Source organism: Bos grunniens, chromosome 17, assembly GCF_055505025.1.
Source record: "Bos grunniens cultivar Pamir isolate PY7600 chromosome 17, Bosgru_T2T1.0, whole genome shotgun sequence".
NCBI classification, from domain to species: Eukaryota; Metazoa; Chordata; class Mammalia; order Artiodactyla; family Bovidae; genus Bos; species Bos grunniens.
The window spans coordinates 71008995-71034366 of NC_141181.1; the positions used below are offsets into that span (position 1 = coordinate 71008995).

Genomic DNA, 25372 nt, shown 5'->3' on the forward strand with positions numbered 1-25372 from the left:
AGGCGACTATTTATATGCTAATTAGAGATATAAAGAGTAATAGAATGAGGATAGCTCAGTAGGAAAATTCAGTGGAGAAAAGAGGCTGAGTAGCTTGGTTTACACGGAAAATCAATATAACCCGTGACACCAGGTTAGCTCTGACCACGGAGGCCGCAGGCGCCCTCTCGAATAGCGGAAGGTGCCCCACCTTAGACACCTTCTCGAGTGGGTCTTAGAAGCCCAGGCAAATAAATGGTCGCAGAGGATATCCACGCTCCAGATGGAAACTTCAGCAGAATGTGAAAAGAAAGAATGACATGGGGAGACCAAGCGTTGGTGAGCAAGGCCCGTAGCTTTATTTTTAACAGGGGCTTATATACCCTAAGTTACACATAGAGGATAATAGGGGATGCAAAGTCAGCAGTCTTTGATTCTTATCAAAAACCAGGGTTTCTTTCCTGCAAATTTATCGTATACAAATGGTTTAGGTGATTTACATCATCTTCTGGCCAGAAGGCCTATTAACATTTTATGACTCTTGACAAGGACTTATCAATAAAGACTTATTTTCTCTAAGAGTAATTATTTTAAGGTTTGGCGCCATCTTCCCAAGATAAAATTGCATTCCTATAGGGTGGATGTTTAATGGGTTTACAACAAAGGAAAGAATTTATTACCTTAAGGGTCTAAAGTTACTAACACCAAGGACACTACTTATTTTTTCTACATACCAACTATTAATTAATACATATTCAAGGATACAATTCAGGGGATGTGAAAACTTGGCAACAAGCATTGGCTCATCAATGAAATCCTTTACTAGTTTATTCCGACAGTTTCTAACTCTCTGAGAGGCTCTAAGCTATTTGAATATCTTAAGCTTCCCGTGCCTCTCAAGGCTGGGAGACTGCAAACAATCCTATGCATAGCTGTAGGAGTCCGGGTAAACTTGTCAGGCGAGTTAGAGAGCCATCTGAGGGGTTTGGATTTAAACACTCCTAATCGCCCAGGACCTTTTATTAATTGGACCTGTAGGTTAACTCTTTGACAGAGAGAGCGAGATGGTGGGAGGGGACAGCCCCCAGTAAAGTCAGAGGTGAGAGCACAAAGCAATAAAGTAGGCAGACTCTGGTTTTTTGGGGGCAGAGGCTCGAGAATATCCGGGTGGACTCCTGAGGCTCGATCCCGCCTTTGCATATGCCGAGCCTCCTTCCGCATGACCTTTGTCACGAGCGGAATGCCTCACCGGCTCCCGGCACCACTCCAGTGTTCTTGCCTGGAGAATCCCATGGACAGATGAGCCTGGTGGGCTAGAGTCCACAGGGTCGCAAAAGAGTCAGACAGGATTGAGAACCAAGTAACTGAGCGGCACCTTGCTCCCACTCTCACCGCCGTGAACGTTCCCCGGGTGCGTCACCAGGGGGCGCTGTGCACCTGCTCAGAACTGGCAACCCCTCAACGCACCCCCATGGTCCCCCTGAGCTGGGTCTGCACCCGGGCTCAGCGGACTGAGTTGGATGTGAGAGCAGGTGGTTCCTCTCAGGGGACAGACTCAGAGCCGCGGCCCCCAGGCCTCCTCCTGGGACTGAAGCTGCACCCGGGGCCGAGCATCCAGAATTGGAGGGTGAAGGGGTCAGGTGGTCATCAGTCCCCACCCTCTTCCCAGAAAGAGAGGAGGGGAGGAGCCCCCAGAGCCCACCCCGTGCACCCCTCCAGCTCTCCTCAGCCTGCGCCCGCTCCTCCTCATCTCTTTGCTCAGAGCCTGCCCTCCCGCTCCCCTCATTCATGACTTTCCTCCCAATTCTGGGCCTCGTTCTTTCTACAAACATACACTGTTGACCTTCACAGTGGTGACCAAGCTCATGCTCTTAGAAAGTCATGAACGAGTTTCCAGATCTTCCTGAAACATTCACTTCCTCATCCCCCTCCTTGAACCTCTCTAACCCTTCCTCCCGTGAAGCCTCAGGTTTCCGGCTCTCAGGTGTGACCCCAGCTCGACCCCTCCCTGTTCCACCCCTGGTTCACCCTCATTTCCGAGGGGATCCAGTGATGCCCACCCAGCAGCTGATTTATCCCGTGAATGTTCACACTCCATCCCGTGTGCCCATCGAGTCAGGAGTCAGGAGGGGAGAGAAAGCCTGGTCCTGACACCTCTGAAATGATTCCTGGCTGAGGAGTGTCTGTCCTCAGCTGCTGTGGGACTGACTTTATGCACAGTGAGCCCGGGAGAAGCTGCTGGGGCCCTGGGCTGGGAAAGCAGACCCTGTCCTGGGGCTCTGCCCCTGGGGCCATGACTGCTGCTCTGTCTGGACCACGCCTAAGTCACGTTTGATCCCCATGATCACGTCTGAGATTCCTGAGAACAACTGATCTGTCTTGTCATGTCCTGTCCCTCATCTCAGATCTGAGACTGACCCACGGCTCTGATAACTCAGCCTGCCCTGTTTCACAGATGCCATATATGTCACAGAGTCTTTAAAATGATCTTATTTAAAGAACAGAATCTGAAAGGAAAATTATGTTTTAGAAATAGTACCATGACAATAAAAATTAAAATAGAGCCAGAGACGGACACAACTTTGTTGGACTGAACCACAACATTTGCTTCAGTTAAATTTAGGCATCTATTTTAAGTGAGGCCCTTAGATTTTCACTACTCCATGATCACATTTTGGTTCATTGAAAATCTCAAAATCACACATCCACTGTGTAACACTCACATGCACTACAGGGTAAGCTACAGTTGGCTGCTGTTTTCCAACCAAACACATCCTGAAGGTATAATTTCAAGACCAGTTTTGGGAATGTTGACTCTAAGAGCTCTATCACCAGGTCAGGATGGATGTTTGGCCAGGACACCAGGGGGCGTTCCAAGGCCTTTCCTGAGTGTCTGGAGGGGTGAGAGCAGAGACCAGCCCCGTGGTACTTCCTGATGCTTTCTGCTCAGGGTCCCAGCTGTGACATCCCACCCCCAAGCCCCACGCATCCCTTCCCCAGATCACACACTGGTCTCCCTCAGGCACAGGAAGCTGACCCAGGTCCCAGAAGTGATCAGAGCATTGTGGGGGTTGGAGGGGAGGACAGTCATTTGCATGAAAGGCCCTGCCCCCTCTCAGGGTATGAAGAGGGGAAGGAGCGGTGTGGGGACGCTCTGTTCTGCTGTGGGGCCACAGACGGCAGGACGCCCTGACATGTCCACCATGGCCTGGTCCCCTCTGCTCCTCACGCTGGTCGCTCTCTGCACAGGTGACTGGATGGGGGGACAGGGGAAGGGCCCGGGGAAGACACAAGGGCCCTGCTCCCTGCTCTCATGTCTTGACCCCCGAGTCACCATCTCTGTCTCTCGCCCTTCCAGCATCCTGGGCCCAGGCTGTGCTGACTCAGCCATCATCCGTGTCCGGGTCCCTGGGCCAGAGTGTCTCCATCACCTGCTCTGGAAGCAGCAGCAATGTTGGAAATGGATATGTGAGCTGGTACCAACAGATCCCAGGATCGGCCCCCAGAACCCTCATCTATGGTTCGACCAGTCGAGCCTCGGGGGTCCCCGACCGATTCTCCGGCTCCAGGTCTGGGAACACAGCCACCCTGACCATCAGCTCGCTCCAGGCTGAGGACGAGGCAGATTATTTCTGTGCATCTGCTGAGGATAGTAGTAGTAATGCCACAGTGCTCCAGGCCAGGGGGGAAGTGAGACAAAAACCTGCCCTCCCTCAAGTCACGGGCCTCCCTGGGCTGAAGCATCTTCTGCCACTGCAGACACTTCTGTTGTTTGTTTCATTTAAAACGGGGGTCTGAGCCCCACACCAGGAAATTGGTCTGGGAAATCCTTTCAGTTCTTCTTCATTCTGACCCCTCACCAAGGCTTTGCTTTCGGCAACCGTATTTTATATGAATATCTGAAGTTGAGCAGAAGGACCTGAATGCCAGAGGCAGGTCCTGGCGGACAGAGTCCATGACGGTCATGTCAGAACCAGAGAGACAGTGTCCAGCTGTGTCTGATTCAGGACGTTTAGCTCCTTGGCCGGCCCTGGGCTGAGCTGAGGCCCAGGCTGCTGCTCCTGCCTTTCCTGTGACCGCCTCTCACCATGTCCAATGAAGATCAGGTAACGGTCATAAGGGTTTCTCAACCAGAGATGAAACAGGAGCCCAGACAAGGATGAGATTCCCATTTATAAGCATAATCTTTTATATCAAACATTTATTATAGAAAGATTATAAAATTAGACTAAAAACATCTTTATATATCTGAGTCAAAAAGAAGTACTATGAGAACCATGATGAAGGGTAAATGAGAACCCCTGGAAGTGACCAAGAAGAGATTTGTTGTACCTGAGAGCCTCCCTCTTCTCTTTGCAAAGAGAGAAATAAGAACAGAGCCATGTAGTCAGCTGGGAAGGCTCCGGGAGGCCTTGCAAATTCAACCTTGACTACCTATCAACCTGGGAAGGAAACTCAGACAGAATCATGACCAGGCACAACCCCCCGGGAATGCTGGGTTTTTGAACCCTGGAAATTCAGGTTCGGGTGGTTGTGTTATGGCAGTGAACCCACGAGCTCGGCGGAGCAAACTCAGACATCAGGGAATCCTGAAATTCTTAAGTGTATCAGCATACCATTCAGGGGTCTGAGGTCATTCAGTTCAGTTCAGTTCAGTTCAGTCACTTAGTCATGTCCGACTCTTTGCGACCCCATGATCGCATCACGCCAGGCCTCCCTGTCCATCACCAACTCCCAGAGTCCACCCAAACACATGTGCATCTAGTAGGTGATGCCATCCAGCCATCTCATCCTCTGTCGTCCCCTTCTCTTCCTGCCCCCAATCCCTCCCAGCATCAGGGTCTTTTCCAATGAATCAGTGCTTCGCCTGAGGTGGCCAAAGTATTGGAGTTTCAGCTTCAGCATCATTCATTCCAATGCACACCCAGGACTGGTCTCCTTTAGGATGGACTGGTTGGATCTCTCATTAGGTACTGGAAAAATCAATGACCAAGCCCAAACTAGATGAAGGCGACTCATTCTACTGCCCTGGGCGGTGACATCAGGAAGACCCAGCTGCAAGTGTGAGAAAGCCCTTCCAGGAGGCTGTGGTGTGAAGTGGGGGAGGAGGAGGTTTGAGTCCAGCAGAGGGCGCTGTGGGCCTGGTCCGGAGAGATCAGGGTCCTGGCCAGGCAGGCTGGCACCTCCTGTGTTGGCTCTTGCCCACGTGGGCAGGAGGGTCCTCACTGGAGGGTGACGTCCTGAACCTGGGCTCCCAGGGGACACAGAAGCTCTCAGCTCAGAGCCACAGGCTTGCCTCTCAGTTCCTGCTGCTCTGTCGTGGGGTCAGTGCCCAGGCCTGCCACCCAAACAAGGACAGAGGGACGGTCATACAACAAAAATGAACTTCCTTCAGGAACCTCGACCTCTGGGGATACCTGGACAGGGGATGAGAGACCCCTGCAGAGGCTGCGCCATTGCCCACAGAACGCCCGGGTGTTCCCCGTGGAAGAGGGATGCAGGCAAGGACCCTCTGTCACCATCGGTGTCATTTACACATGTTCCCTGTTGGGTTATTTGGCAATTTCAACATTTTGAATTGAACAACGGAAAGTGATGTTGTGTCAGTTTTTGTGGCTCCCTTACTCGTTCCTTCCCATTTTATTAATACTTTATGTTAACACATGTAAGGTGAAATATATGAAATCAGAAGTTCAGCCAAACTGTCATCAATATGTTCATATAATAAGAAAAGAATTCAGTAGGAATATATATTTTTCACCTCTATGAGCTGAGGTTCTCAAACACCTCTGACAAAAATCATGTGAATTTTATTAAAAAGCTACTTTAGCAGCAATTCCAATATGAATACAAATAAGAAGAGCATTTACATTTTTACGTCAAAGAAACAAGAATGAACAAGACTTTCCCGTCTCTTCCACACACGTTAACGTGAGGTGTCTGAGCTCCTTCTCCTCCTCGTTGCCCCCACACCCCTCCTCCGTCCCGGGTCCATCGGCTCCACCCAGAACCACAGGGAAGGGAGTTTTCCAAGGTCCATGATGCTCACCACACCTACCTGTCCACACACCATGTTTTTCTATTTCTGATGATGAAACATGTGTCCCAACTTTGTTGGAAATGAACTTGCCAGCTGTCATAATTGCATGACGAGATGGTGACCTTTACCCGTGAAACCCACAGTTCTATTGAAGGTACTCCACGTGGTCATGGCTGTTTACAGCACAGGACGCTGTCACCCTAAGCCTGCCCATGCGGCTCCGCATGCCACTCCCCACCTCCCATCCTGGTCTCCCCAGCGCTGGGACTAGAGACAGCTTAAAAGAGTGCTTCAAGGGCCACCCCTCACCCTTCACAGCAGACGCAGGCTCCGGGATTTCCTGCTCGGCTCAGGGCTGGAGGAAGGACAGCACCGCACAGACGGGACTCAGGGTTCCCTGAGAAGACGGAGAGTATTCTAAAGACGGGCTCAGGTGTGGAAAGGCTGGATTATTGGGGCAAGAGAGGAAGACTTAGGACAAGGAAATGGCAACCCACCCCAGTATTCTTGCCTAGAGAATCGCGTAGACAGAGGAGCCTGTCCATGGGGTCACACAGAGTCGGGCACGACTGAAGTGACTTAGCATGCGTGCGTGCATGCACTGGAGAAGGAAATGGCAACCCACTCCAACGTTCTTGCCTGGAGAGTCCCAGGGATGGAGGAGCCTGGGGGCTGCCGTCTTTGGGTCATACAGAGTCGGACATGACTGAAGCAACCTGGCAGCAGCAGCAATAGCAACACACCAACATGGTCCCCTGAGCTGGCCCTGCTCCCGGGCTCAGCAGCCTGAGTTGGACGTGACAGCAGGTGCTTCCTCTCAAAGGACAGACTCAGACCCGCGGCCCCCAGGCCTCCTCCTTGGAGAGAAGCTGCACACGGGGCCGAGCACCCGGAATTGGAGGGTGAAGGGGTCAGGTGGTCATCAGTCCCCACCCTCTTCCCAGAAACAGAGGAGGGGAGGAGCCCCCAGAGCCCACTCCATGCACCCCTCCCGCTCCCCTCATTCATGACTTTCCTCCCAATTCTGGGCCCTTCTCTTTCTACAGACCTACACAGTTGATCTCCATGGTCATGACCCAGCTCAGTCTGTCAGAAGATCGTGGACATGTTTCCAAATCTTTCTGAAATTTACACTCACTTCCTCGGCCCCTCCTTGAACCTCTCTAACCCTTCCTTTCCAAGAAGCCTCAGGTCTCTGGTTCTCAGATGTGACCCCTACTCGTCCCCTCCCTGTTCCTCCCCAGGTTCCCCTTGTTTCCCAGGGGATCCATGAACCCCTCTAGTAGCCGATTTATTCCCTGAGACCTCACACTCCGTCTGTGTGCCCATTGAGTGAGGAATCAGGAGGGGAGAGAAACCCTGTCCTGAGACCTGGGAAATGATTCCTGGCTGAGGAGTGTCTGTGCTCAGCTGCTGTGGGACTGATTTTATGCACAGTGAGCCCGGGAGAAGCTGCTGGGGCCCTGGGCTGGGAAAGCAGACCCTGTGGGCTCTGCCCCCGGGGCCGTGACTGCTGCTCTGTCTGACCATGTCTATGGTCCCGTCTGAGGTTCCTGAGAACAGCTGATCTGCCTTGTCTTGTCCTGTGTCTCATCTCAGATCTGAGACCGAGCGATGGCTCTGATAACTCAGCCTGCCCTGTTTCACAGAGAGAACGTCCTGCTACGACATAAAATCCCCCAGTGGAGATGCCATACATGTCAGAAAGTCTTTAAAATTATCTTCCTTAAAGAACAGAGGCTACAAGGAAAATTATGTTTTAGAAATACTACCATGGGAATGCAGAATTAAACCAGAGCCAGAGTTGGACACAGCTTAGTGACTTAACAACAACATTTTCTTCAGTTAAATTTAGGCATCTATTTTAAGTGAGGCCCTTAGATTTTTACTACTCCATGATCACATTTTGGTTCATTGAAAATCTCAGAATCACACATCCACTGTGTAACACTCACATGCACTATAGGGTAAGCTACAGTTGGCTGTTGTTTTCCAAGCAAACACATCCTGAAGGTATAATTACAAAACCAGTTTTGGGAAAGTTGGCTGTTAAGAGCTCTGATCACCAGGTCAGGATGTGTGTTTGGCCAGGACACCAGGGGGCATTCCAAGGCCTTTCCTGAGTGTCTGGAGGGGTGAGAGCAGAGAGCAGCCCTCTGGTACTTCCTGATGCTTTCTGCTCAGGGTTCCCAGCTGTGACATCCCACACCCAAGCCCCACATATCCCTTCCCCAGATCACACACTGGTCTCCCTCAGGCACAGGAAGCTGACCCAGGTCCCAGAGGTGATCAGAGCATTGTGGGGGTTGGAGGGGAGGACAGTCATTTGCATGAAAGGACCCTCCCCCTCTCAGTATATGAAGAGGGGAAGGAGCGGTGTGGGGACGCTCTGTTCTGCTGTGGGGCCACAGACGGCAGGACACCCTGACATGTCCACCATGGCCTGGTCCCCTCTGCTCCTCACGCTGGTCGCTCTCTGCACAGGTGACTGGATGGGGGGACAGGGGAAGGGCCCTGGGAAGACACACAGGCCCTGCTCCCTGCTCTCATGTCTGGACTCCTGAGTCACCATCTCTGTCTCTCCCCCTTCCAAGATCCTGGGCCCAAGCTGTGCTGACTCAACCGCCCTCCATGTCTGGGTCCCTGGGCCAGAGGGTCTCCATCACCTTCTCTGGAAGCAGCAGCAACGTTGGAACTGGCAATTATGTTGGCTGGTACCAAATGATCCCAGGATCGGCCCCCAGAACCCTCATCTACCGTGCTACCAGTCGACTCTCGGGGGTCCCCGACTGATTCGCCGTCTCCAGGTCTGGGAACACAGCCACCCTGACCATCAGCTCGCACCAGGCTGAGGACGAGGCTGATTATTACTGTGTATCTTACGACAGCAGTATCAGTGGTGCCACAGTGCTCCAGGCCAGGGGGGAAGTGAGACAAAAACCTGCTGTCCTCTCAGAGTCAGGGCTCTGGGGGCAGAAACATCCTCTGCAAAGGCAGCCACTTCATTTGTCTGTTTGGCCTAAGACTGGGTCCAGAATCACACCAGGGAACTTGGTCCAGAAAAATCTGTTCACATCTGTCTTAATTCACCCCTTCTCCAGCTTTCCTTGGCAGCAACACATTGTCTGATTTTCTCAACTTTAGCAGAAATCCCCGGTGCCAAGGGCAGGTGCCTTGGGATCAGAGTCCATGATGGGTCAGGTCAGAACCAGAGAAACACAGTAGAGTCTGTCTGATTCTGGACTCATCGAGCATCCAGCGTGTGTCCTGGTCCCAACAGCTCTCGTTCTCTCTGATGCTAGTAGTGGGCCCTTGGGGATCCCTGCTCCATCTCAGATCTCGGGGTCTCTGCTCGTTTTCCAGGTCTCAAATCTGGAGTTCGGGCTCCTTGGCCATCACTGGGCTGAGCTGATGTTCAGGCTGCTGCTCCCGCCTTCCCGTTACAGCCTTTCAGGCTCACCCAGAGCTCCAGGCTTGCGGAACTAGACCAGTTATGGTATGGACTCCTCTCTGGGGAGATGGGGCCACCCAGTGGCTTCCTGCTCGGCGTCTTGCTGGACCTGCTGCTGCTATCACCCTGACTCCAGGTCATCCGGGGGCTCTGCCTGGGCATGGAGCCTCCTCCTGTCCCCTCCGTCCTTAAAGTCTCTCCAGCAGCCCATTCCCAGGAGAAGGTCTCAAAGGAAACAGGAAGTTCATGTCCCCATCACTAGGGACACAGTATCTCTTTGCCCTGAAGCTCGGGGGCTGAGGTTGGGGTCTGGCTGAGGTCATCTCAGACCTGAACTCTGACTCGGGAGCCTTTAATCTCCATCACTGGGGCATCTGCCCATTCCCAGGAGTTTCTAGAGCTCTGACCCCTCTCATGGGCCCTCAACATGAACGCCTGTGCGTTTTCTTCACAGGGGAGGTTTCTTCGGTTACTGCTGCACCAACACGGGAGAATCTGAGGTGCACCTTACATTTGGGTGCTTTGGAACTACTGCCTCTCCATGGCCCTCACTGCTAAGATCCACCACTGATTCTTCCTGTTCAATATCTTTGTCTAACACTTGCCAAATGATGATGAATTATTGTTACGGAGATTAAATTCGCTTTGCTCCTGTTTTGTGGAGTTTCCACAAATTATTGTCACCAGACACCAATATGAGAATAGTTGGTGCTTTTACAATATCACATACTAAGGTCTTGATACATTGATGACTTTTTTCTTAAAATGAAAAAAAAAAAAAAAAAACCAAGACGTGTTCCATGGCTTTCCTTCCCCCATAAGTAGTGGACGCAGCCTGGGGCCATTCTGGTTCCGTAGATCGTCACATGTCCTAGGTCACCCTTGGTGTGGTCATCTTACAGCCCATGGGCTGCAGACACCACCTCACACTCCCACCTGCCCATTGCTCGTCACCGGCCCCACAAACAGGAAAACCAGCACTCATCATAACAGGATCTGTTCTGTCTAGGCTCTTGCACAGGGTTATAAGAAGTAATGCTAGAAAACCTGTTGTTTTCCAGTTACTAAAAGTGAAGAAGCAAGAAGGATACTTTCAAAAATTCAATTCATGATAGTATTAAAATATAAAATGCTTAGGAATATGGTTAGCGCAGTATGTGAGAGGCTTATAAACTGAAAACAAGAAAACATTGTTGAGAAAATCACACAGTTGTAAAAAAGTGAAAGGAGATCCGAGATCACAGGTGAGACAACCTCATACTGTGAAGGTGACCTCAGTCCTGCCAGATTGATCTACATGTTTGCGGCTGTTACCAAGTCTAAGCTCACTCTGCTCACCTCACGACAGGCCAATGAATCCGAGAGGAAAGGAATACGACTTTATTCGGAAAGTCAGCTGACAGAGGAGTTGGCAGACTAACGTCTCAAAATGACCATGCTCTTTGGGCCTGGATGCTAGCTGCTTTTAGGGATGAGAGATGGGGTAAGTGAGGACACAAAGTGAAAAAGACCATGAACTCTTGCAATGATTGCTTAGAATGGCAACCTCAGGCAGGAGGATATGTTATTTCCATCTTTCTTACAGTCATTCACAGGTGGGCAGGGTCAGACCATCTCCCTGTGAGCTACCCAAAGGTACTTGGTTTAAGGCTCAGGCAGAGGGAGTAGGGTTCTCTGAAGCAGGCCGCTATTTATGATGATGATAACAAATGTGACAGAGACAAGGGTTAAATCCATAGAAAGAGCTCCAGCGTGGATCAGAATTAACCCTTCCTGGTCACACAGCCACCCCATCACTGGTCACTTTTCCCAGATTACTCCCCAAAGGCCCGCAGACCTCCACTCCCTGGTTCTCTGGGGAAAAGCTGCATACTTATCTGTTCTCTTGGACCTAGATTGTAGATTCCCACCCCCTGGAATCTATTCCATAGCAAATACAGACATCAAAAGGCTCTGCCATGTGGGCTGAGGGGATCTGATGGGAAAAGCTGGAACAGCCATCACAAGAGCAGTCAAACTGAAAGAGAACCAGAGAGAATGGGTGTGAGGTCTGAGGTGTGTTATACTCTGAGAACCTTACACCTTTCATGTGCCTCAAGGGAAAGGTGGAAGGTAATGACCCCAGACCTTGGAAGGAGCAAACCCACCTGTCAGGCAACCCTGAAATATCTGAGAAGAGTCACTCTGAAATTATTCCCTCCAATTCTCCCTTTTCTCATAAGCCTTAAATCTTCCTAATATTCAAATTTAATGGACACAAAATTGCACAATTCCCACTGTATCAGAGTAACTTTGCTTCAGTCAGTCAGTTCAGTCACTCAGTTGTGTCCGACTCTTTGCGACCCCATGAATTGCAGCACGCCAGGCCTCCCTGTCCATCATCAACTCCCAGAGTTCACTCAGACTCACGTCCATCGAGTCAGTGATGCCATCCAGCCATATCATCCTCTGTCCTCTCCTTCTCCTCCTGCCCCCAATCCCTCCCAGCATCAGGGTGTTTTCCAATGAGTCAACTCTTCGCATGAGGTGGCCAAAGTACTGGAGTTTCAGCTTCAGCATCATTCCCTCCAAAAAAATCCCAGGGCTGATCTCCTTCAGAATGGACTGGTTGGATCTCCTTGCAGTCCAAGGGACTCTCATGAGTCTTCTCCAACACCACAGTTCAAAAGCATCAAATCTTCGGTGCTCAGCCTTCTTCACAGTCCAACTCTCACATCCATACACGACCACAGGATAAACCATAGCCTTGACTAGACGGACCTTTGTTGGCAAAGTAATGTCTCTGCTTTTCAATATGCTATCTAGTTTGGTCATAACTTTCCTTCCAAGGAGTAAGCGTCTTTTAATTTCATGGCTGCAGTCACCATCTGCAGTGATTTTGGAGCCCCCAAAATAAAGTCTGACCCTGTTTCCACTGTTTCCCCATCTATTTGCCATGAAGTGATGGGACCAGATGCCGTGATCTTTGTTTTCTGAATGTTGAGCTTTAAGCCAACTTTTTCACTCACCACTTTCACTTTCATCAAGAGGCTTTTTAGTTCCTCTTCACTTTCTGCCATAAGGGTGGTGTCACCTGCATATCTCAGGTTACTGATATTTCTCCCGGCAATCTTGATTCCAGCTTGTGGTTCTTCCAGCCCAGTGTTTCTCATGATGTAGTCTGCATATAAGTTAAATAAGCAGGGTGATAATATATAGCCTTGACGTACTCCTTTTCCTATTTGGAACCAGTCTGTTGTTCCATGTCCAGTTCTAACTGTTGCTTCCTGACCTGCATATAGGTTTCTCAAGAGGCAGGTCAGGTGGTCTGGGTATTCCCATCTCTTTCAGAATTTTCCACAGTTTATTGTGATCCACACAGTCAAAGGCTTTGGCATAGTCAATAAAGCAGAAATAGATGTTTTTCTGGAACTCTCTTGCTTTTTCCATGATCCAGTGGATATAGGCAATTTGATCTCTGGTTCCTCTGCCTTTTCTAAAACCAGCTTGAACATCAGGAAGTTCACGGTTCACCTATTGCTGAAGCCTGGCTTGGAGAATTTTGAGCATTACTTTACTAGCATGTGAGATGAGTGCAATTGGGTGGTAGTTTGAGCATTCCTTGGCATTGCCTTTCTTTGGGATTGGAATGAAAACTGACCTTTTCCAGTCCTGTGGCCACTGCTGAGTTTTCCAAATTTGCTGGCATATTGAGTGCAGCATTTTCACAGCTTCATCTTTCAGAATTTGGAATAGCTCAACTGGAATTCCATCACCTCCACTAGCTTTGTTCATAGTGATGCTTTCTAAGGCCCACTTGACTTCACATTCCAGGATGTCTGGCTCTAGGTCAGTGATCACACAGTCATGATTATCTGGGTCATGAAGATCTTTTTTGTACAGTTCTTCTGTGTATTCTTGCCACCTCTTCTTAATATCTTCTGCTTCTGTTAGGTCCATACCATTTCTGTCCTTTATCGAGCCCATCTTTGCATGAACTGTTCCCTTGGTATCTCTAATTTTCTTGAAGAGATCTCTAGTCTTTCTCATTCTGTTGTTTTCCTCTATTTTTTGCACTGATCGCTGAGGACGGCTTTCTTATCTCTTCTTGCTATTCTTTGGAACTCTGCATTCAGATGCTTATATCTTTCCTTTTCTCCTTTGCTTTTTGCTTCTCTTCTTTTCACAGCTATTTGTAAGGTGTCCCCAGACAGCCATTTTGCTTTTTTGCATTTCTTTTCCATGGGGATGGTCTTGATCCCTGTCTCCTGTACAATGTCACGAACCTCATTCCATAGTTCATCAGGCACTCTATCTGTCAGATCTAGTCCCTTAAATCTATTTCTCACTTCCACTGTATAATCATAAGGGATTTGATTAAGGTCATGCCTGAATGGTCTAGTGATGTGGGATTATTCCTTCTAATTCTCCCTTTTCCCTTAAGCCTTAAAATTGCCTTATCCTCAATTTTCATACACACAAAATGACATATTTTCCACTGTGTCAGAGGAACCTTGCTTAATAGGCTCCAAATCAAGCAGTGCAGATCTTTGGCTGGTTGAATCGGGCCTCAGACACAGCGACTGAGCAAGGAACACAATTACCGCAGGTTGTGGGAAGTGGACACTGTAGCAGCAGCTCAGAAATGCACATAAAGTCATACTTCGTTTCACAAGGTGAGAATAAGAATGTTGTGGCCGTACTTCACAACTCACTGCAGAGGTTTTCACCCCAAACCTCCTCAGCTGCTCTTCTCAGTCCTTCCACTCCTCGTGAGGTCATTTAGGGAAAGGGAGTTTAGAATACTCCACAACAATCACACCATCTTGTCAGACACCTGCTCATTTTCAGATCCGCTCAGGAGTCATGAGTCTTTCTGTTATTTTCATTTGGTATTTTGGAGAATCATAATTTCATAGTTGTACTGTTAAGCTAAGTTGTAAGTCTATTGAGTCAACCCCCATGTATTGATGACTTCTCTCACCACAGAACAGCTGATCCCCTGGTGCTGCTGTGGGTGTCAGCATTGGATCAGCAGCCCTGAACTGTGGACTCTTGTGACTGGCATTGGTTTCATGCCCTGTCTGTGGGGAGACCCCTGTCCCCTCACAGACCACAGCTGACTCTGTGGCTCCCTGCACCCTGAGCAGTGACATCAGTGTTGGCTGCTCTGCTGTTACTGGAACCAGCAGAAGCCAGCGAGCCCTCCTCAGTCCTCTGGTCCTACCACTCAGACTCCAGTAAGAACCAGGCTCCAGGGTCCCCGCAGGTTTTCTGGATCCAAAGTGCCTCGGCCAATGCGGGGCTCCTGCTCGTCTCTGGGCTGCAGCCTGAGGACGAGGCTGACTCTGACCATGCAGGCTGGTGCAACAGGGCTTCTCACAGCGACACAGGTAGATGGGAAACTCAGCCTGTCAGGGGCTTGTCCTTAGAGAACCGTCAAATGTTAAATAATCCCCCAGAATCCATTAATTCCTGAGGTATGTTCTGGTTCATAATAAGTCTACTCCCAATTGTACAGTCAGTTTTGCTGAAGTCTCAGAAAATGTAAACAATTTCTGATACCACTGAAGTGCACCCTGGTCATCCATGTGATCAAGGGAGCCATGGAGCTGAGCTCCCTCACTGGAGATCAGGAGCAGGAGTCCTTCCCAGATGCACCTTCAGCAGAGGCCGTGGACCATCCCATTAGGCAGATCGTCCCCCAGGGTATGAACCCTGCTCCTGAAGGGGCAGAGCAGAGAGCGTGAGGAGTGAGGGGCACCGGTGATACGTCGCAGGAGGCAGGGAAGCCCGGGAGTGGTTCTCCTGACCCACAGGTGCTGGCTCTGTCCTGCCCTCTGCTTCTCTCTTCCCACCCCATTGGAGCATTTCCTACTTCAGGGCTGGGTGGTCTGTGGACTGTCCAGAGCAGGGGCTCCCCAAGATGTGCCCATGTCCCTCTGCTTGTGACGCCCCCGATGAGTCCAGATACAAGGGACATACGGCCTGTAGAAGGGTCAGTGGGGAAGCGGGGATCACCATGGCAGTGATGACAAGAGATTCCAGGCAAAATCCCTGCCTTTGTGCCCGATGACAAAGATGAGGGACACTCAGGGTTTCAGGCCTGATCTCTACCCCCTGGTTGGTCCAGATGGCCTTCTTGATCACTCTGGACCCCAGCCTGATGAGGAGGGTGGTCATCAGTGTCACACAGCTCATCACTAACCACAGCCACAGGAAATCCCCGTGTGATGGGGATGTCTGAAGAAAGCTTGGCCTGTACTCCCGTGTCAACCCATCACTGCCCTGACCCTGCCTGTGACCTCACCAGTGCTGGTTCAGGTCTCTGCTGTCACCTGTGCTATTAAATCCAGGCCGTCTCACCTCTCATCCTGGTCCATCATTATGGGGTCCATGAAATTGTTCTTTTTCTGTCTGGTCTCCAAACACAAGCAGAATGCCCATGTGTCCAGATACACAGGGTCCCTCACAGGTACTGAGCAGGATGTCGAGGAAGCAGAAGTCAAGCATCTGTGCCCTGGAGCCCCAGGGGGCCTCTCCCATGCCCCACATGACCCTCTCCTGGTCAGAGGCTCAGCCCTGAACCCTGACCCTTAGGGAAGCTGGGTGCCTCCCTTTCTCTGTGGATTGATGCCTGAAGAGCCCTCCTTTCCACATATAGGGATACCCTCCCCATTAGGACGTGGCTCTCAGACTCCACACTTGCCCATATCCTCCTCTTTTGCCTCATGATCTCTCCCCCTTTTCCCTCCGTGCTTCCATGTTTGGGATGATATTGGATAAATGTCACTATTTTGGACACAGACCTTATAAACCCACCTCCATTAAATCTATGGATTCTAACAATCGAAGGTTAGGTTAGACTTCACCGTGTCCAATGAAGATCAGGTAACAGTCATAAGGGTTTCTCAACCAGAGATGAAACAGGAGTCCAGACAAGGATGCGAACCCATTTATAGGCATAATCTTTTATACCAAACATTTAATATGGAAAGATTACAAAATCAGACTAAAATCATCTTTAAATATCTGAGTCAAAGAGAAGTACTGTGAGGACCATGATCAAGGGTGAATGAGAACCCCTGGAAGTGATCAAGAAGAGATTCGTTGTACCTGAGAGCGTCCTCTTCTCTTTGCAAAGAGAGAAATAAGAACAGAGCCATGTAGTCAGCTGGGAAGATCCCAGGAGGCCCTGCAAATTCAACCTTGAGTACCTGTCAAGCTGGGAAGGAAACTCAGAATCCTGACCAGGCACCACCCACGGGCATGCTGGGAGTTTGAACCCTGGAAACTCAGGTTTGGGTGGTTGTGTTCTGGTAGTGAACCCACGAGCTAAGCAGAGCAAACTCAGACACAGGGAATCCTGAAATTCATTAGTTTATCAGCATACTATTCAGGGATCTGAGGTCATTAGGTACCTGGAAAAATCAATGACCAGGCCCATATTAGACGAAGGGGACTCATTCTACTGCCCTGGGCGGTGACATCAGGAAGACCCAGCTACAAGTGTGAGAAAGCCCTTCCAGGAGGCTGTGGCGTGAAGTGCAGGAGGAGGTCTGAGTCCAGCGGGGAGCGCTGTGGGTCTGTCCGGAGAGCGCAGGGTCCTGGCCAGGCAGGCTGGCACCTCCTCTGTTGGCTCTTGCCCACTTGGGCAAAAGGGTCCTCACTGGAGGGTGACGTCCTGCACCGGGGCCCCCAGGGGACACGGCAGCTCTCAGCTCAGAGCCACAGGCTTGCCTCTCAGTTCCTGCTGCTCTGTCGTGGGGTCAGTGCCCAGGCCTGCCACCCAAACAAGGACAGAGGGACAGTCATACAACAAAAATGAACTTCCTTCAGGAACCTCGACCTCCGGGGATACCTGGACAGGGGATGAGAGACCCCTGCAGAGGCTGCGCCATTGCCCACAGAACGCCCGGGTGTTCCCCGTGGAAGAGGGATGCAGGCAAGGACCCTCTGTCACCATCGGTGTCATTTACACATGTTCCCTGTTGGGTTATTTGGCAATTTCAACATTTTGAATTGAACAACGGAAAGTGATATTGTGTCAGTTTTTGTGGCTCCCTTACTCGTTCCTTCCCGTTATATTAATACTTTATGTTAACACTTTAACATGAAATATATGGAATTACAAGCTCCGCCAAACTGTCATCAATATGTTCCTTTAATAAGAAAAGAATTAAGTAGGAATATGTATTTTGCACCTCTATGAGTTGAGGTTCTCAAACACCTCTGACAAAAATCATGTGGATTTTATTAAACAGCTACTTTAGCAGCAAATCTAACATGAATACAAAATAAGAATAGTATCTACATTTTTATGTCAAAGAAACAAGAAGTGAACAAGACTTTCCTGTCTCTTCCACACACGTTAACTTGAGGTGTCTGAGCCCCTTCTCCTCCTCGTTGCCCCCACACCCCTCTTGCGTCCCGCGTTCATCGGCTCCACCCAGAACCACAGGGAAGGCTACCTCTTCATACACGGGGTTTTTCTATTTCTGATGATGAGACATGTGTTCCAACTTTGTTGTAACTGAACTTGCCAGCTATCATCATGGCATGACGAGATGGTGATCTTTTTGCCCCTAAAATCTACAGTTCTCCTGAAGCTCATCCACACTGTCATATCTTTTTACAGCACAGGAGGCTGTCACCCCAAGCCTGGCCGTTGGCTCTGCATGTCACCACCCCTGCCCTGGTCCCCCCACCGCCGGGACTAGAGACACTTTACAAGACTGTGTTCCAGGGCGACCGCTCACCCTTCACAGCAGACACAGGCTCCGGGATTTCCTGCTCGGCTCAGGGCTGGAGGAGGAGGATGGACAGCACCGAACAGACGGGACTCAGGGTTCCCTGAGAAGACAGAGAGTATTCTAAAGATGGGCTCAGGTGTGGGAAAGGCTGGATTATTGCGGCAAGAGAGACAGACTTGCAAACTCCTCCTTCAGCCTCAGACACTCCGGGGAGGAGATAGAGGGCCGAGGTCACCAGGTCACGGGGGCACTTTTGCTGAAAGACGTCGCCGCATCTCTCAGGGGCTCCTCCCCATGCTGTCTGTGCTCTGTGTGAGGTCCAGCATCTGCCTCCTTCAAGTCCCCCCACCCCAGGGACCTCAGGTGACCTGGGCAGGGAGAGGAGGAAGTGATTTGCATGAGGCGCCTCCTCCTCCTGACGGGGTGGATGTATGAAAAGGCCCAGGACCCCACCTGCAGCCCAGGAGGCTCAGGAAGCCATGTCCTGGGAGGGTCCCCACCATGGCCTGGATGCTGAACTGCTCGGGCTGCTCGCTTATGGCTCAGGTCAGGGGCCGGGACTCTGCAGCCTTGGGGCACCTCCAAGCAGAGTCTCAGGGCACCTCATCTCCATAACAACCGCTTTCTCTCTTCTGTCTCTCTTAGGGGTAGAAGCTCAGACTGTGATCCAGGAACCGTCACTGTCGGTGTCTCCAGGAGGGACAGTCACCCTCACCTGTGGACTGAGCTCTGGGTCAGTCACTACTTACAACGAACCCAGCTGGTACCAGCAGACCCCAGGCCAGGCTCCCAGAAATGTTATCTACAACACAAACACCCGCGCCTCTGGGGTCCCTGATCGCTTCTCTGCCTCCATCTCTGGGAACAAAGTCACCCTCACCATCATGGGGGCCCAGCCCGAGGACGAGGCTGACTATCACTGCTTGCTGTACCAGGGCAGTGGTAGTTATGGCTGCACAGTGATGGGAGCCCATGGGGAAGTGCTACTGAACCCTGCCCATGTGCTCGGAGGGTCAGCCTTCAGAGGCAGGAGAGGGCGGAAGTGGTCAGCACCCCTGTGGGGAAGGAGGCTGCAGATCCATCTCCTGTCCCATTGTTCACGGCCCCTTGCCTCTTGCAGTCTCTCCCTGGGTGTGTCCAGGTCTCCAAAAGGACCCCTCAGCCCATAATGGGGTGGCTCAGGTGCCCATTTTATCAACAACATTGAGACTCAGAGACCCCGGCACAGCCAGCATGACCCTTCCTGTTCTAAGAGTTTTAAGAGACATACTCAATTTCATTAACTTGATGATGCAGAATAAAGTAATCCCTAAACATTTCTTTACATGTGTGCAATCGTCTGATCCACAGAACACGTGCTGATCTGATTATACACCATGTGCTCCCAGTCATCGCACTGAAGCTAATCATGGAAAAGAAGCTTTGAAAGCCTGCAAGTCTGATACTGACCCAGACAGCTCCTGCTCTCTGAAAGTCTTTTCCCAGACTTCCAGGCTTTTTAATGTTGGTCTTCAATCAATCAATCTGACATAGTTTTAATATTTTAAAATGCCATATTAAATGTCTATGAATTTTATTGATGATCATATTGGTAGATTTATAAATGTACGTATACATGTATGTATGTACGTATGTATGTATATTTAATTTTGGAAAGTGTTGCTCCCTGAGAAGCTGGACACTCAGTGTCTATCACTGCCTGTGCTCATAGCACAGGGCATGGCTCTGTATGTTCCTGGGCTGACAGTGAGCCGGCATCAGCCCCGGGCCAGCACCACTTCCACCAAGAGATGGAGGCTGTGGGGATTATAAGGGGCGCTGTGGGTCTCCCCAGGGTCTGCACTGTGGGCAGTGCCTGCTGTGTGAGCCCCGCCCCCACCAACTCCTAGGTCTGGCTGAATGGGTCTCTGTGTGTGATGGGCACTCAGCAGGGTGTCCTCTCTGGCCTGGGCTGGGTCCCTGCTCACAGGTCACTGTGGATTCCGGGAGATGCTTTCTCCTGGTCCCTCCTGGAGGGCAAACTCTGAGTCTCTCTGCCTCACCCCGATTCGCTAAACTCACCCATCAAAGAGGGGACTTGAAAGAGTTTGTGTCTGTGATTTGGGTAACCAGCAACCACAACACCACAATAGGACTGAAACCTTGGCTCTTGAAAGAGCCCCCATCCCCGGGCCTGCTCTGAGCTGCTCTACGTGGGTTTGGTCCCACTTGGGGGTTGGAAGGACTTGTGTCCTCGCCCTGGAGGAGGAGACCGGGGATGGGGAGGCTGGAGCCCTGAGTGCAGATCTGGGCTCAGAACAGCAGCAGGAAGGGCTGAGTGGCCAGCACTCCAGCTGTGAGGATCCTGACTCTGAGGTCAGCTCAGCCGGGGTGGGTTAAGGGGAGGCTGTGGGCACAGTGGCCCCTGTGAGGAAGGGGAGGCAGGCCCTGGACACAGTGGGGGAGCTCTGAGGGCACCCTAATGAATGAGGGAGGTGCAGAGTGTGGCCATGGCCCAGCCCGTGATGTCACTTCCCCAGGACCCACCGTCTCCAGGGCCCCTCTCTGGGGAGAAGAGCTTTTTGCGAGATCCTGTCTCTGTAAGAAAGAGGGAGGTGTCATCACGTGCCCCAGCATCTGTCCTTAGTGCCCTGGCGCCTGGTCCTGAGTGTGTGTGATGGAGGGGTGTGTGTGTGTGTCTGTGTGTGAGAGAGATTGAGGTGTGTGTGTGTGTGATAGTGGTGTGTGTGTGTGTGTGTGTGTGTGTGATAGCGGGGTGTGTCTGTGTGTGTGTGTGTGATGGAGGTGTGTGTGCGTGTGTGTGTGTGATGGAGGGGTGTGTGTGTGTGTGATAGTGGGGTATGTGTGTGTGTGTGATAGCAGTGTGTGTATGTGTGTGTGATGGAGGTGTGTGTGTGTGTATGTGTGATGGAGGTGTGTGTGTGATAGCGGGGGATGTGTGTGTGTGTGATAGCGGGGTGTGTGTGCTTGTGTGTGTGAGATGGATGGGTGTGTGTGTTTGTGTGAGATGGAGGGGTATGTGTGTGTGATGGAGGGTTGTGTGTGTGTGTGTCTGTGTGTGTGAGATGGAGGGGTGTGTGTGTATATGTGTGTGTGATAGCGGGGTATGAGTATCTCTGTGTGTGTGTGTGTCATGGCAGGGTGTGTCTGTGTGTGTGCACATGTGTGTGCTTGTGTGATGGAGGTGTATATGTGTGTGTGCGATGGAGGTGTGTGTGCATGTGTGTGTGTGTGTGATGGAGGGGTGTGTGTGTGTGATAGCAGGGTGTGTGTGTGTTTGATAGCAGTGTGTGTATGTGTGTGTAATGGAGGTGTGTGTGTGTATGTGTGATGCAGGTGTGTGTGTGTGTGTGATAGCGGGGTGTGTGTGTGTGTGCGTGTGTGTGTAATGAAAGGGTGTGTGTGTGTGTGTGTGTGTGTGATGGAGGTGTGTGTGTGTGTGTGATGGAGGGGTGTGTTTGTGTGTGTGTGTTAGCAGGGTGTGTGTGTGTGTGTGTGTGTGTGTGTGTGATAGCGAGGTGTGTGTGTGTGATGGAGGTGGGTGTGGAGCAGGAAGGGCTGGAGGAGTGTCAGGATCACACTTTTACTTTGGGGAGAAGGAACAATCTGGGGCCTGCAGGCAAGGCTTCCTCTGGGTTTCCCTAGTGCCTCAGAGGCTCAGAAAGAACTGGCCCACAGTTGACTCCTAAATATATCCTTTGGATTTGGTGTAAATTCCTGTTCCCTGATCCTCCGGCAGCTGAGCAGGCCTCCCTGTGGGCTTGCTGTGGGCATCGCTGGCCACTCGCTGTGGACGCACCCTCCCCCCACCCACCCTCACTGTCAGCCTCGTCTGAATTATCATTTCCTCCATTTCCCTGAACTGGACACGGCGACCCGAGAGACGACACCAGTTCCTCAGGGGTGTCCCAGCCGTGTTGACAACACTGGCTTGAGGTTTCATCCTTCTCTGACACCCACGTCCTCATTTTCACCAGGAAGTACCAGGATGCGGAAAGTAAAGCAGTGTAACCCAGGACACAGAGAGTTTTGTAAAGGCCCCTCTGCCGTGTGTGTGAGGTCACACTTTATATTCTAGCATCAGACTCATGAGTTACAGACACCCAGTCGCGGAGTCTGCAGCTGCTGTGGAAGGCAACCAGGAGCCGGACACGGTGAGCAGCCGGCTGTGGAGGAGGCTGGGGAGTGGTGGGATGGTGGGGGGCACGGGTCCACCCCGAAGGAGCCTTGGGCGGGCTTCAACCTCGGTGAGGGCGAAAGACCTGGGCTCAATTGAGCGGTTCCTTCTCCTGCTCCCCCAGGAAATGCTGCCGCAGAAGTGGTGACAAAGATCGGGTGGGAGGCGGGCCGCAAGGCCCCAGGACCCGCCCTCAGAGCTTCTCAGCCTGAGTCTTCATCTCTGCCCGGTGACCACGAACATCCTTTTAATGGGGCCTGGTTTTCTGCTCCTGAACGTTGAGTGGCCCCTTTTGGGCCTCCTGTGCCCACGCAGCCACCGCTTCTTTTTTGGGTGTTAGTTCGAAAAGGTCTTGTAGGTCTTCATAGAACCATTCAACTTCAGCTTCTTCAGCGATACTGGTTGGGGCATAGACTTGGATTACTGTGATATTGAATGGTTTGCCTTGGAAACGAACAGAGATCATTCTGTCGTTTTTGAGATTGCATCCAAGCACTGCAGTTAGGACTCTTGTTGACCATGATGGCTACTCCATTTCTTCTGAGGGATTCCTGCCCGCACTAGTAGATATAATGGTCATCTGAGTTAAATTCACCCATTCCAGTCCATTTTACTTCGCTGATTCCTAGAATGTTGACATTCACTCTTGCCATCCCCTGTTTGACCACTTCCAATTTGCCTTGATTCTTGGACCTAACAGTCCAGGTTCCTATGCAATATTGCTCTTTACACCATCGGACCTTGCATCTGTCACCAGTCACATGCACAACTGGGTATTGTTTTTGCTTTGGCTCCATCCCTTCATTCTTTCTGGAGTTATTTCTCCACTGATCTCCAGTAGCATATTGGGCACCTACCAACCTGGGGAGCTCCTCTTTCAGTATCCTATCATTTTGCCTTTTCATACTGTTCCTGGGGTTCTCAAGGCAAGAATACTGAAGTGGTTGGCCATTCCCTTCTCCAATGGACCACTTTCTGTCAGACCTCTCCACCATGACCTGCCCGTCTTGGGTGGCCCCAGAGGGCATGGTTTAGTTTCATTGAGTTAGACCTGGCTGTGGTCCATGTGATTAGATTGACTAGTTTTCTGTGATTATGGTTTCAGTGTGTCTGCCCTCTGATGCCCTCTCGCAACACTTACCGTCTTATTGGGTTACTCTTACCTTGGACGAGGGGTATCTCCTCACCGCCACCCCTCTTGAGAAACCTATATGCAGGTCAGGAAGCAACAGTTAGAACTGGACATGGAACAACAGACTGGTTCCAAATAGGAAAAAGAGTACATCAAGGCTGTATATGTCACCCGGCTTATTTAACTTCTATGCAGAGTGCATCATGAGAAACGCTGGGCTGGAAGAAGCACAAGCTGGAATCAAGATTGCTGGGAGAAATATCAATAACCTCAGATATGTAGATGACACCACCCTTATGGCAGAAAGTGAAGAGGAACTCAAAAGCCTCTTGATGAAAGTGAAAGAAGAGAGTGAAAAAGTTGGCTTTAAGCTCAACATTCAGAAAACGAAGACCATGGCATCTGGTCCCATCACTTTATGGTTATAGATGGGGAAACAGTGGAAACAGTGTCAGACTTTAAAATAAAGGGGCTCCCAAATCACTGCAGATGGTGATTGCAGCCATAAAATTAAAAGACGCTTACTCCTTGGAAAGGAAAGACCAACCTAGATAGCATATTCAAAAACAGAGACATTACTTTGCCAACAAAGGTCCGTCTAGTTAAGGCTATGGTTTTTCCAGTGGTCATGTATGGATGTGAGAGTTAGACTGTGAAGAAAGCTGCTGCTACTGCTGCTGCTAAGTCGCTTCAGTCGTGTCTGACTCTGTGCGACCCCATACACAGCAGCCCATCAGGCTCCCCTGTCCCTGGGATTCTCAAGGCAAGAACACTGGAGTGGGTTGCCATTGCCCTCTCCAATGCATGAAAGTGAAGAGTGAAAGTGAAGTCGCTAGTCGTGTCCGATTCTTAGCGATCCTTTGGACTGCAGCCTACCAGGCTCCTGCGTCCATGGGATTTTCCAGGCAAGAGTACTGGAGTGGGGTGCCATTGCATTCTCCGGAAGAAAGCTGAGCACCGAAGAATTGATGCTTTTGCACTGTGGTGTTGAAGAAGACTCTTGAGAGTCCCTTGGGCTGCAAGGAGATCCAACCAGTCCATTCTAAAGGAAATCAGTCCTGGGTGTTCTTTGGAAGGAATGATGCTAAAGCTGAAATTCCAGTACTTTGGCCTCTTCATGCAAAGAGCTGACTCATTGGAAAAGACCCTGATGCTGGGAGGGATTGGGGGCAGGAGGAGAAGGGGACGACAGAGGATGAGATGGCTGGATGGCATCGCCGACTCGATGGATGTGAGTTTGAGTGAACTCCGGGAGTTGGTGATGGACAGGGAAGTCTGGCATGCTGCGATTCATGGGGTCACAAAGAGTCGGACACGACTGAGCGACTGAACTGAACCGAACTGACTTTCTGCTCCTGAGAATCTGAACCCAGGAACTCAGCGTTCATGCCATCCTGGAGCTTCCTGAGTTAGCTCACTGCATACCCCAGAGGGCGGGGACGTCCCTTCACTTCTGCCCTGAGTGATGTTCCCTCGCTCCTAGTCCTCCTCGGTGGTCCCCTCTTCTCCTTACCCTTGCTGCTGCTGCTGCTACTAAGTCGCTTCAGTCGTGTCCGACTCTGTGCGACCCCATAGACGGCAGCCCACCAGGCTCCCCTGTCCCTGGGATTCTCCAGGCAAGAGTGCTGGAGTGGGGTGCCATTGCCTTCTCCACTCCTTACCCTTAAAGGGGTGCTAAGCACCAAGGCTGAGCCTGGAGGCTGAGGCCTGATCCAGGTTCTTGGGGGCGGGGCCTTCAGCCCAGGTGGGAGGAGCCTGGCCCCCTCTGGGGTCCTGGCATCTCCCCTCCCAGTGGAGCAGCCCCTACTGGGACAGCAGAGGGCGCTAGAGGGCCGCTCTGGAGGGGCTGAGGCTGTGGTCC

The 25372-nt window shown here is 51.0% G+C and overlaps 1 long non-coding RNA gene and 1 gene segment (V, D, J or C); both read left to right on the top strand.

The window, feature by feature from the left end:
• Window positions 1-2838: 2838 nt before the first annotated feature.
• LOC147355813 (uncharacterized) lies at window positions 2839-3574 on the top strand. The gene is made up of 2 exons (XR_015144810.1): window positions 2839-3228; window positions 3338-3574. It is a non-coding gene; the product is annotated as an uncharacterized LOC147355813 (long non-coding RNA).
• A 15126-nt stretch (window positions 3575-18700) lies between these two features.
• LOC147355814 (immunoglobulin lambda variable 8-61-like) lies at window positions 18701-19518 on the top strand. The segment is given in 2 exon segments: window positions 18701-18748; window positions 18848-19518. Coding segments are annotated over 2 exon segments (569 nt in total).
• The last annotated feature ends 5854 nt before the right edge of the window (window positions 19519-25372 follow it).